General features: G+C 37.3%; 1 protein-coding gene across 5 annotated transcripts in view; it reads right to left on the reverse strand.

Moving 5' to 3' along the window:
• EPHB1 (EPH receptor B1) overlaps nt 1-12,690 on the reverse strand; it is a 700,554-nt gene that overhangs the window by 101,439 nt on the left and 586,425 nt on the right. For all 5 annotated transcript variants that reach the window (XM_072613592.1, XM_072613594.1, XM_072613596.1 and 2 more), the window contains exons 7-8: nt 7,457-7,619; nt 3,471-3,579 (exon numbers count right to left, since the gene is read on the reverse strand). In XM_072613592.1, the coding sequence (XP_072469693.1) occupies nt 3,471-3,579; nt 7,457-7,619 (272 nt within the window). The remainder of the gene's footprint in view (nt 1-3,470; nt 3,580-7,456; nt 7,620-12,690) is intronic.

The raw sequence follows: 12,690 nt of genomic DNA on the forward strand, positions 1-12,690 counted from the left end.
AAACGATGAGTCCCTCATGAGGCAGTCCAATACATTCCTGAACAATCTCAAAAATTCTTTGGGGGGGGGGAGGGGGCTAACCCTACCTTATTTTAACTTCTGTCCACTCATTTTAGTTCTATTTTCTGGAGCCATGTATAATATAATAATAACTCACATTAATATAGTATTTTCCAGTTTGTGAGGATATGTCCTCAAAACGACACTGAGATAAAGATAGGACAAAATATTATCTCCATTTTATAGATGAGAAAACTGAGGTTCAGATGAAATCACATTTCCAAGATCAAACAAATAGTAAGAGGCAAAATTAATACTTGAATTCAGGTTTGATTCCAAGGCCAGAGTTCTTCAACTTAACTAGTTCATAACTTCCCCAATCCCTCTTCTAGATGAGATACTTTTCTAAACTACTGTTCTCTAGTTTAAATGCCAGCTCTTTCCATTAGCTACCCTTTCTATAATATGATTTGGGGTCCTTTTACCACTCTGACAACTTTCATCTATTTCTATTTTTGTTTTTCAATGTCCCTCTTAAAATATGGCCCTGAAAAAATAACACCATTTTCCAGATGTTAATTGAAGAGGATAAAGTATATTGGGAGCAGTCTTCTGCTTTGGATACTACATTTTTATTAAAGTGTCCAAGACTGCATTAAGTATTTCAGTGGTCACCTTATTATTGATTCATATTAATCCTGTATTAAATAAAGAGGACCTTTAGGTCTTATTTTGTGTGAATTGCTAGCTAGACATGTTTCTCCCATCCTATCCTTATGTAGCTAATTTTTTAAACCAAAGTTTGAAAGTTTTTTTATTTATCCCTCTTATACTCTGTTTAATTGTTTTCAGTCCACCAGTCCAACTCTTTGAGATAATTTTTAATCTTGATTCTATTATGGAATATATCATCATCCTTCCTTTATTGGGCCATCTGAAAATATGATAAGTATACCATCTATATGGTTATTCAATTTACAAAAAAAAAAAGTATATATTCCTATGACAACATTACAACTTCCCTCTCTGTTGACATTAATCCATTTGGGTTTTGGATTTGGCTTTTATCATTCAACCTGTTATGATTCTATTTAACTGTACTATAATTCAACTCATATGTTTATTTTATACACCAGAAGAGGAAAATAATAAATGTTGGAGGGGATGTGCAAAAATTGGGGTATTAATGCACTATTGGTGAAGTTGTGAGCTGGTTCAACCATTCTGGAGAACAATTTGGAACTATACCTAAAGAGCTATAAAACTGTGCATATCTTGTGACCCAGCAATAGACCTGCTAGGTCTGTACCCCAAAAAGATCAAAGGAAAAGGACCTATTTGCACAAAAATATTTATAGCAGTTTTTTTCATGGTGGCCAAGAACTGGAAATTGAGGGAATATCCATTAATTAGAAAAATGACTGAACAAGTTGTGGTATATGATTGTGATGGAATCCTATTGTGCTATAAGAAATGATTAGCAGATAATTTCAGAAAAACCTGGAAAGACTTATATGAACTAATATAAAGTGAAATGAGCAGTACAAGAAGAATATTGTACATAAAACGGAAATATTGTATGATGATTGACTCAGCAATGTAATGATCCAAGACAATTCAAAGGACTCATGATGAAAAATGCTAGCTACCTCCAGAGAAAGAAGTGATGGAGTCAGTATGATTTTTTTACTTTATTTTGTGTGTGGGGAGTGTTTTGGGCCTATGTCTTCATTTGCAACATCATTAAGATGGAAATATATTTTGCATGATTATATACATATAACTTATATCAGATTGCTTACCTTCTCAGGGGAAGGATAGGTGAGGAGAGGAAGGAAAGAATTGAAAATTCAAATTTTGAAAAATGAATATTAAAAATTGTTTTTACATGCAATTGTGAAAAAATAAAATATTATTCAAAAAAACAAAATAAAATACTTATCCATAGGATGTCATAAAACATTTTGCCAAATGTTTTGATAAATTCTAAATATACTACATCTACAGCATTTCCCTAATTTTTCAGGTTCTTTTTGATAAATAAAATTAGGCTAGTTAATATGATGATAATGATGATGATGGTGATGATAGCTAACCTTTATATGTCACTTATCATGTGCCAAATCATGTCATAGGGAGGGCAGCTAATGGAAAGAGTTGGCATTTAAACTTCAGAACTATAGTTTATAAAGGCATCTCATACAGAAGAGGGATTGGGGTGGTTATGAAGTAATTAATTTGAAGAGCTCTGGCCTTGGAATCAGACCTGAATTCAATTGCTTCACAATTATCATTTCAGTTGATCCTCAAAACAACCCTAGGAGGTATGAGCTATTATTATTTCCATTTTACAGATGAGGAAACTGAGGAAAACAATGGTTAAGTGACTTGTCCAGGGTCACACAGCTAACAAGTGTCTGAGGTCACATTTGAACTCGGATCTTCTTGACTCAAGGTTTCACACTATGGCACCTACCTGTTCTTAGTGAACTCACGCCATCTTGTAGTAAATTGGGCAGGTTTCTTCTTTCAAGTCTTCACTGTTAGATTCTTGAACACCACCTAAAGGCACCTAGGTGGCACAGTGGATATATCACTGGGAAGGAAGGCCTGGGTTCAGATGTGGCTTCAGACACTTACCATCTGATCCTGGACAAGGCACTTAATCTGTTTCCACAACTGTAAATGGTCATAGTAGCACCTACCTCTCAGGACTGCTGTGAGGATCAAATGAGGTGATACTTGTAAAGCTCTTAGTACACTGTCTGGTATACATTAGGTACTTAGCAAATGTTTGTTTCCTTCCCTTCCTTTCCAGTAACTCAGTCTCTTTAAGACACAAGAACTTCCGTGGCTGAAATGCCAAAGTTCACTGTTAAAAAGAAGCCATGAAAAGGCATATTTTATTTACCTGACATGAAAACACACCTGAAGGATTCCTCAGTTTATGTTTGTCAGCAACTCTCCTCCCTTCTCTCTGTTCTTGTTTACTCCCACGTCTTTGATGTCCCATCTACCTTCCTTATCTCTGGATTCTTTAGCCCCGAAACTAGCCCCCTGGTAACTCTCCTGTTTTGGGCATCCTGGCTTCTATGTCATTTCTGAACTCACTGGCTATCAGCATAGGATGAATACATCCAGCCATTGATATTTTTCAGTCAAGTCTGACTCTTCATGGTACCATTTGGGATTTTTTGGAAAAGATACTGGAGTGGTTTGCCACTTCCTTCTTCAGCTCACTTTACAGGTGAGGAAACTGAGGCAAACAGGGTTAAGTGACCTGCCCAAGGCTACGCAGTCCAAGGTCAGAGGCCAGATTTGAATTAAAGTTGTCCTTACTCAAGGCCTAGCTCCCTTGAGATGAAGAATTTGAGGTTCAAAGAGGGTGGCTTGCCCAGACAACCCCACAGTATCATTACATTTTTGGAGATATTTCAAGGAAAAAATGAAAAAAAAGGAAAGCCACATACCTGCTACAGACAATTGAAATGGCCACCAGTGATACGATGAACACCACTCCAGCGGCTGCAGAACCAGCAATCAGTGGCAGCTGTTCCCTCAATTCTGACTTGTAATCGTCTAGGAGAGAAAGAACCATCAGAAACCTTTGATCTAGTAGTTGACCCATACCAGCATAATCAAATCTCTCCTTCCAGCTGGGAAAACTATACTTACCAATGGTCCTCACTGTCAACATGGGGACTATACATCCAATAAACATGGACTTCCTTGGTCAAAGATGTACTATCCTTTTTTTATAAAGCAACTGTGTTCTGAAGAGACCCTCAACCTAGTATTTTGAGAAGCCAAAATCATCTTTTTAAAGTACGTCTGGCCACGTCAATCCTCTGCTCAAAAACTCTATTTCCCCTCTTGAGAAAATAGACTCCTCTGCATGACTGAAAAGCCTGAATGATCTAGTGCCCACTTGCCTTTCCAACCAATTCACCTAACTTCTAGTCTCAAAGGCAACATTCCAACCAACCTAGAGTACTTGTTCCTCAAACTTTTCCTTCCATCTGCTGTCTCTTTCTTCACACAGGTTGCCTTCCCACTTCCATTTCCCTAGAATACATTCTAATCTCAAGTCTACCTCTTAAAATACTTAGTTTTCTTCTGGTTTCAGCTTAGGTGTTGCTAATCCATGTGAAATTTTTCCTGATTACGCCAACCTACCCCCAAATAATTATTAGCATGTCCTTCTATCTCAAATAGCCTTGTCTTTATCTGCTAATTTAATCAATACCACCTCCATGTTGAATGTAAGTTCTTTGAGCTGAGAAGCTGATTTGGTTTTGTCATTGTATTCCCAATATCTATAACAGTGTCTAACACACACTGGGTGAATGTCTGAAATCCCACTTGAAAGGCCACTAATTAGAACTTCATCAGTTATCCAGTGAGAAATTCATGTAGCAGCAGAAGCCTGCAGGGACCTGAACTTCTTAACTTCTTTACATTATAATTCTTGTACAGTAAGAACATGTGTCAAAGGTTTTGTTTTGTTTTGTTGGGTTTTTTTTTTTTTTGGTAAATTTGAAAGTAGAATCATAAAATGTTGGGACAGAAAGGGAATTAGAAATCTTCTAGCCTAATCATTTTATAAATAAATGAAGGCTTTGGCCAAATGAGATTAGATGAGAAGTTCAAGATTATGTGACTGGGGGCTGAAAAAAAGTAAACATGTTACTGTGGTTTTAGCCTATGTTATGAGCTGGGACTGTCACTCCGATCGTTCAACATCTCTCCCAGGCTTTTGTCTGCTATGTTGTGTCACCTCCCTAGTCACATCTTATATAGGGAGTGTCCTGTCATGGATAGAGAACTGCTCTTAAACCCGGGAAAACCTGGGTTCAATATGTGTGATATATACTGGTTCTGGGATTCTGGTCAGGTCATGAAACCTCTGCATGCTCTAGGCAACTTTTTACATCTGCAGAAAAAGATGCAATCAGAATTTGTAGAGGGAATTTCCCTACACCAATGAAATCTGAGGTCCAATGTCTTTCCCTATAGGACTTTAAGGCTTCCAAAGTACTCTCCTTGTAATCATCCTGTGAAGTAGCTATTACAAGGATTGTTCTTGTTATCAGCTCTGCAACTGTGACTCAGAGAGGTTTGTTCAAAGTCATACAAGTAATAAATTTTAGAGGTGGGATTTGAACCCAGGTCTTTTTAACTTCAAGTCCAGCCCAAGAATCACTAGACCACACTGCCACTTCTTGAGTCAGTCACCCTCAAAAACTCTCCCCACACAACTTTAATTACATGAATAATTGTATCAACTTTCAAATTAAGTGGTACAATCAATTGGCATGAAGTTCAAAAAGAAATGGTGTAGTAGGACTGAGAATAATATCTTCAATTTAACCATTTTTCAGTTTTCTCCCTATTGACTTTATTCAACTTAGCTGCTCACTTTTAGCCTTCTTGAGAGAAATGTGTTACTTTTTGATTTGTCTTATTTAACCTAGAAGAAAACAGTTCTTAGAGCATCCCTGCATCAGATAATTGGCTTTGAATCCTGGGTAATTTCATGAAGCCAATGTGTACATAAAGGCCAAAGAATTCTGGGAGAGGAGGGGCTGGAACTTTTCAGCAACCTAAGTGCTCCTTAGTAACTTGTCCAATGTCAGTTTTCCTGTCTTCCCCTTTATTTTTTCTAAAGGGATATAGTAGTCACCTAAAATATACCATAAAGAAGATTAGGTTAAGAGCTGAAGATCAATATCTTTCCTTGCCTTTCTTTTCTGCTTCCTATGAAAGCTAAAATGCTTAAGGAATGAGGCTGATTGGACCTCAGTTGGTTAATTTGAATACCTCAAAGGAAGACTGCTAAGCTTCTACTTAAGGAGAAGGCATCTGAACACACAAAATAACCATTGGCAAAGCTACAAAGAAAGAAAACAACAACTAGGGAATAAGACTTTAAGAATTATTAATGAGAACACTTACAAATCAAAGGGAAAAATACTAGATTGAGAAAAAGCAAGGTGAGATTTTTTTTTTTCTTTAGAAACCTCAGTGTTAGGATTGGGCATGGTTTCAGTAGAAAAACAGTGACTATCTCATAGTGGAGTTCTTTGAACTAAATCTTGGGTTATCAGGGAGTGAAATTATAATAGCTAGCATTTATATAGAATTTTGTATTATTTATAATTTTAAATATATTATACATAGAATTACATATTGCATCTAATATTAAATATATATGTATACATATACATATATGCATGTATGTATATAAAATTTGCTAAGCAATTTACAAATATTACCTCATTTTATCCTCATAGCAATACTGGGAATTAGATGCTGGCTGTCATTAGTCCAATTTTTTTAACAGATGAGGAAACTCAGGGAGACAGTGGTGAAAGGGCTTGCCCCGAATATTACAGCTCCTAAGTATCTGAGGCTGAATTTGAATTCACACTAATCAGATCCTTAGGGAGTCAAGTCAGCTTCCTCTTTCCTGGAGACTTGGAAATATTCAAGAAGGTTTTAGGTTGAGGCAGCTAGGAGGCATAGTGGTTAGAGTACTACACTTGACTTTAAGAAGGGGAGTTCAAATCTGGCCTCAGACATTTACTAGATGTGTGACCTTGGACAAGTCAAATAACTTGTCTTCCTCAGCTCTGTTGACTATAAAATGGAAATGATACTAAGAGCCACCTTTAAGAGCTAATGTGTGGAGAGAATGAAATAACATTTGTGAAGCATTTTTGCAAACCTTAAAGTGTTATATACATGCTGTTGTGGTTATTTATTATTATTATTATTATCATCTACTGAACCATAATGAAGAGATGGATAAATAGATTATATCTCTAGAGCCAGAAAGGACTGAAGAAGTCATCGTGTCCTACACTCTCATTTTTGCAGATGAGGAAAGCAAGTCTCAGCCACGTTAAATGATTTTCCAGATGTCATCCGTATACAGGTGGTGTCAGATACAGGTTCTGAACCAAGGTCCTTGGACTCTAGGGTCATCGTGTCACCCCATAAAAGAGCAGTGATTTGAAGAATTAGTCAGATTGACATTCACCCAAAAGCCACTACTCTAAAAGTGCCCCTTTCCCCTATTTTATTTCTCTTTTATTGAAGAGCAAGAGTGTTCAGGTCATTTTTGATATACAAGTAAACAGATTCCCATATGTTCACCATGTGGAAATAAGCTTCAAACCCAAATTCAATTAAATGCTGGGGAGGAAGTAGGAGGGAGGGGAAACATAACTAAAAGATTGAAAACAGATTCCTCTTCCAGCTGGTGATTAATCAAATATCCCCACACACCACTAGGTCCTCTCCAAGTTGTCCTATTGGGAAATGGACTCTGAAGAGAGAATTTAACTTAAACCCAATTACAGGTTGACATTTTAGCAGCCAGTGCAATTTCTCTCTGTCCTCTTCTACATTTTCTCCCCACCCTCTTCTTCCACTGGCCAAACATCCCACTCACCATCTGTCAGTGTCTGGAAGCACATTTTCCCACTGTATTTGCCATAGCCAGCAACTGTTCGAGCTCGCACTTGAACCACATAAACCATGCCAGGTCGAAGCCCATCAATCCGAGCCGTATTGGTCTGACTCTTTGCCATCGAAGAGTTGTACTCATTCTGTTCCTTCATAGTATAGAGAGGAAGAAAAGTGTTCATTGGTCACACAGAGAAGCAAGAAATGTATTCATCACTAAAACTTACATCAGGCATCCTGTTCTCCTCTATAATACACAGGGTAAGATCACCATTTTGTCACCTCTTGCATGTGATAAATTGTACAGATGCAGACCAGACCTGTGATTTCAGTAGTGAAGGGAAATGACGTCAAGGAAGTTCCCTCTACCAATGCAGCTCAGGACCTGCTCAGTCTTTTAGAGTCTTGCCTGGAGCACTGAGAAGTTAAATGACCTGCCTCATAAAGAAGATTGAATCTATTCAAAGAAAAAGAGTATACATATGGAAAATGCGTCACTACTTTCCATAGATATTTATGTTTTATTTGAATTTAGGTTTTCCTTTTTGGTCTAGACCTGCTATGACGGTATAGGGTCTTTCTGATGAGAAAGTCCTCCAGACTAATGTGGTTCAGCCATTGCTTTTAAAGATTTGCCTGAGCATACTGGAAGTTCAAGTGACTTGCCTAGGGTCACATAGTCAATGTGTGAGACTTGAACTCAGATCATCCTGACTTAAGGCTGCTTCACTGTCCACTATGCCATGCTGCTGCAGCAGAGATATTATCTGTGGGATAAAGGGAATTTAGGGAATTGGCCTAGTTATCTTGAGTACAGGGATTATTCATTCAAATATATATTTCTTCATTGGGTAGGACAAAGAGCATGCCAAACTATGTATCACTTACATGAGTTCTTAAAGCTTATCTGGTGATTTAGTTTTTTTTTAAAGTGCTTTTACATCTATTAAATCAAGTGAGATTGTGTATCTAGTGCTTTGCATACCTTAAAGAGACATATAAATGCTAGTTATCATTTTTACCAAAACAAAAGGATAAACTATATTAAATTCATGTCGACAAATTTCAACTTGATTCTTAATACTTCGTGTAAATAATTTTATTTATCTTCTGCCCCCCCATATGCCTCTCTGTCTCTGTCTGTCTCTGTCTCCATCTGTGTCTCTGTCTCTGTCTAGGTCTCTGTCTGTCCATCTGTCTCTCTGTCTCTGTCTCTCTTTGTCTCTGTCTCTGTCTCTCTGTATCTCTCTCTCTCTTCTCAACCTCATACTTTGTCATAAGTCACTTACAGCATGTACCCATCTCTTTATCTCTACATGCCCTGGTCCTTCTATCTCTCTGTCATCTGTAATCTGTAATCCATCTGTAATCCCTCCCTCCCTACTGGCTACTTCCCTCATGCCTTTGGATATGCATGATTCTCAGACTCAACATGGAGCTCTTCCTGTAATTCTTTAGGTTACTGTTCTATCCCTTTCCTTTGAATGGATGCATATCTTCTTGAATGATTACACTACACCTGCATTCCTTCTCATCCACGGACACTTGGACACTTTGATGAAGCAATAACTTCTCTGGCAGATATATCAGTTGATATCAGAACCCTACCAACTTCTTTATTTGCTGCTACAAATAGAACTTGTAATCTGCCCTTGCCATAGCTACAGCTCCTATGTGTCTTTAAGTTTCATTTACAGCAAGTATATCAATACAGATATAGTTCAGTGGCTCCAGTATTATATCACCTTACTGGTTATGGGACAAAGACCTCACAAATATACCAGAAGTTAAATTAATGTTTCTACTTGGTGTAGGAATTAACAGTGGATGGAAGGGGAAGAGACCTCTAGATCACTTCTCCTAAAATACTTTCATTGTGTTATTCTAATAATAACTTAACAAACAGCTCCATATTTCCTGATGGATTAGCCTCAAACTCTTGCATTTAACATTCAAACCTCTTTGTTATCTGGCTGCCTCTTTTCTATGCAATCTTATCTTATCTTATCTCTACACCATTCCCTAACTTGAACTATCAGTCTCCTTACCATTCCCTCCTTCCCTCTTACTGGGTTACACCTTATAAATTCTCCTCGGGACTTTCTCTCCAATAGAGGAGGATTGAGGATTGTTTCATTTTTGACCCTGTACTCTCCTGCCTGGCATCTAATAGACTGTTGGTTGTACTTGGTTTTACAGATTACCATTTCCTCTTAATGACATTATCCCCTATCCCAGGAAAAATGTATCTTCTCAGGTGCAGTTAGGTGGCACATTGAATAGAGCACAGGCCCTAGAGTCAGGAGAGCTTGAGTTCAAATCCAGCCTCAGACACTTGATTCTTACTAGCTGTGTGACACTGGGCAAGTCACTTAACCCCGACTGCCTCACCACCACCATCCAAAAAAAAAAAAAACCCCAAACACACAAAATAAATATCTTTTTTCCAAGTAGTCGAGTCCATAAATCCTTCAAATTCTAGCTCAAATCCTCACCTGTCCTGTAAATCCTCCTCTTATTATTCTAGCTCATAATGAATTCTTCTTCTTTAGTTCCTTTAATGCTTATTAGCTGTGCTGTAAAATCAGCACCTTATTAGACACCATCCTTTGAGCTAATTGTCTGCACTGCACAATTTAGTACTGGGGCATAAATTATCTTGTTCTCTAATTGCTTCATGTGTGTATCTTTTCTTCCGAAGTAGATTAGAAGCCTCTGGTGTACAGGGGCCATCATTTATATTTCTCATCATTTATCCTTCTTTTGTATCCTCAATCCTTCCCTCTACCATGGGGCCTAGCACATTGGAAGGTTTGTTTATCACAAGGGAGGTTTCACTTGGCATCCCAAAGTCCTCCCAGGACTCCTACTTTTTTCCGCTTAACATTTTAATAGGTGATTCAACAGGAGATACATATGTAGAAGGACTGATCAAAATAGTTGCAGATGACATAGGAAGAATAAATAATACCATAAATGACAGGATCAAGACTCAAAATGATCTCAATAAGTAAGGCTGGAAACCTGGACTAAAGTCAAGATAAAATTCACTAGGGAATAAATCCTAAACCTGGGATTTAGGTTCTAAAATTTATTAATTACAGAATTTATTAATTTACAGAAACAAAATTTATTAAAATTTTTTAATTATAGAAATTTAGGATCAAGGAGACCTCACAATCTTAAGAATTTTGTAAAAAGACTAGAGTTTTAGGATGGCAAACTTAACATGGTTCAATAATATGAAATGGTACTTGTTTAAAAAAATCTTGAAATATTAAACTTAATAGAATTGTGATGTCTACATTATATTTAGATTACAAATCTATATTCTTAGAATACAAGTATCCCTCTCTCTTTTGTTCCGGTCTGCTATTTAATTCCTAGGTATTGCATTTGAAGAGATACACAGGTAAACAAGAGAACATGCAAAGGTCCATGATTGTAAGGACCATGGTAATCATGTCCTAAGCAGAAAAGTTGAATGAATTAAAGGTGTTTCACTCGGGAAGGAGAAAAATAAGAGGAGATGATTTCTGCCTTCAAATATCTGAAGGACTGCTTTGCAGAAGAATGAATTTACTTAGTTTATGCGATTCTCACCAAAGCAATGGTAGAATTTGCAAAGAGGTTAATTTGACCCTAACATAACAATGGATTTTCTAACAACTAGATCTGTCCATCGGTGGAGTAAGTTGCTCCAAGTAGAAGTAAGGTCTTCACTGGACATATTTAAGCAGAAGCTAAATAACTCTAAGTCAAAAAGGCGTAGAGCGTAGGAGATTGGACGAGGTGACCTCTGATATTCTTCTAATTTTAATACTTAGCATTTATGATTCTCCCTTTACTATCAGTGGCAACAGAATCATTTTTTTTGAAGCATCTATCATGGCTCTCTTTGTACTAATCCAACAGATGAAGTGAAATGGAGAAAAAACATATGTAACCTTAAAAATAAGAATCAAATTCCATTCAAGCAAACCTGAAGGAACAGGTTAAGTTCTTTTGTTTTGATAGGCTCTTATTGAATCCAATATTTATTTCAATAAATAGAGCATTAATTGATATTTGAGAGTCTTTTTTGTAATATCATTTGGTGCCATGGCATTTGTGCTGATTACCAAACTTTTTGGTAATGGGAATAAATGACAGGGAACTCCTGGTGAAGAAAATCCCTCCTCCCAAGGTAGATTAGCTATGCCTCTACAACTTATATGAATTAAGAATTGCACAGGGCACTGAGAATATAAATGAATTGAGTAAGGTCACACAACTAGCATGTGACAGAGTTCAGAGAAAAATCTAGATGTTTTTCCTTCAGTGTCTGTCTACTTAATCCATTATTCCTTACTACCTATTACCAAACCTCTTACACAACTTTTAATTAATTCAGCCTTTCTTCTACGTGTACTGAATCTAGAAAAAAGACTAATGCTTGTACCCAACCAAATTGTATCTTATTTGTATAGGGAATCTCCAGATGAAAAGATCCCCTTTACCAAGGGAGACCTTGGTGAATTGCCTAGAGCACTGAGGGCAAATGCTTTGTTCAAAATTATGTCATGTCAAAGGTGGGATCTGAATAAAGGTCCTCCTGGATTTGAAGTCAACTCTTTTTATCCACTACACTATACTGCCTCATACTGATACTAGACTTGGGAAATGAAAGCAAATTGATTGGCAAGGCTATATCTGGCAACGCTAGTTTTACAAACATATAGGAGCATACCATGCTCTAGAGTCTCATCATCTGATCCAACCTATCAAGCATAAGACATTATCATGAACTGAAATAGAGTTTCATTGGGAAAATGAGCTTGGAATTTAAGGGGTTGCAATTCCCAAAGCCAGAACCAGCCCAGACTAGTAGAGATTATTATGAAGATATATTAAACCTCTAAATGCTTAATCTTTGAGGCAGCCAAGAGCAAATGTGGCTTCTCCATCCATGGCCTGCCTATGAGCACTGACATAAGGAGGGAAAAGTATGACAAGAGTAAACAAAGGGGGAAGATAAATGAAAATGTGTTCAAACGGGAAAGGAGATGAACAGGATGGAGCTACAGGGACTGTCATTAACTTGGTACCATTTGCCTTTATTAATGAGCTTGTGGGGAGGTGAGATCCATATTAATTCTGTTCAAGGGAGCCTAAACTGAGAGGTGACAAAGGCATAAGTGAAGAGAGAGCATCAGAGGGAGAAGGAAGCCTAGGAGATTC

This window comes from Notamacropus eugenii, chromosome 5, assembly GCF_028372415.1.
Source record: "Notamacropus eugenii isolate mMacEug1 chromosome 5, mMacEug1.pri_v2, whole genome shotgun sequence".
Lineage (NCBI taxonomy): Eukaryota > Metazoa > Chordata > Mammalia > Diprotodontia > Macropodidae > Notamacropus > Notamacropus eugenii.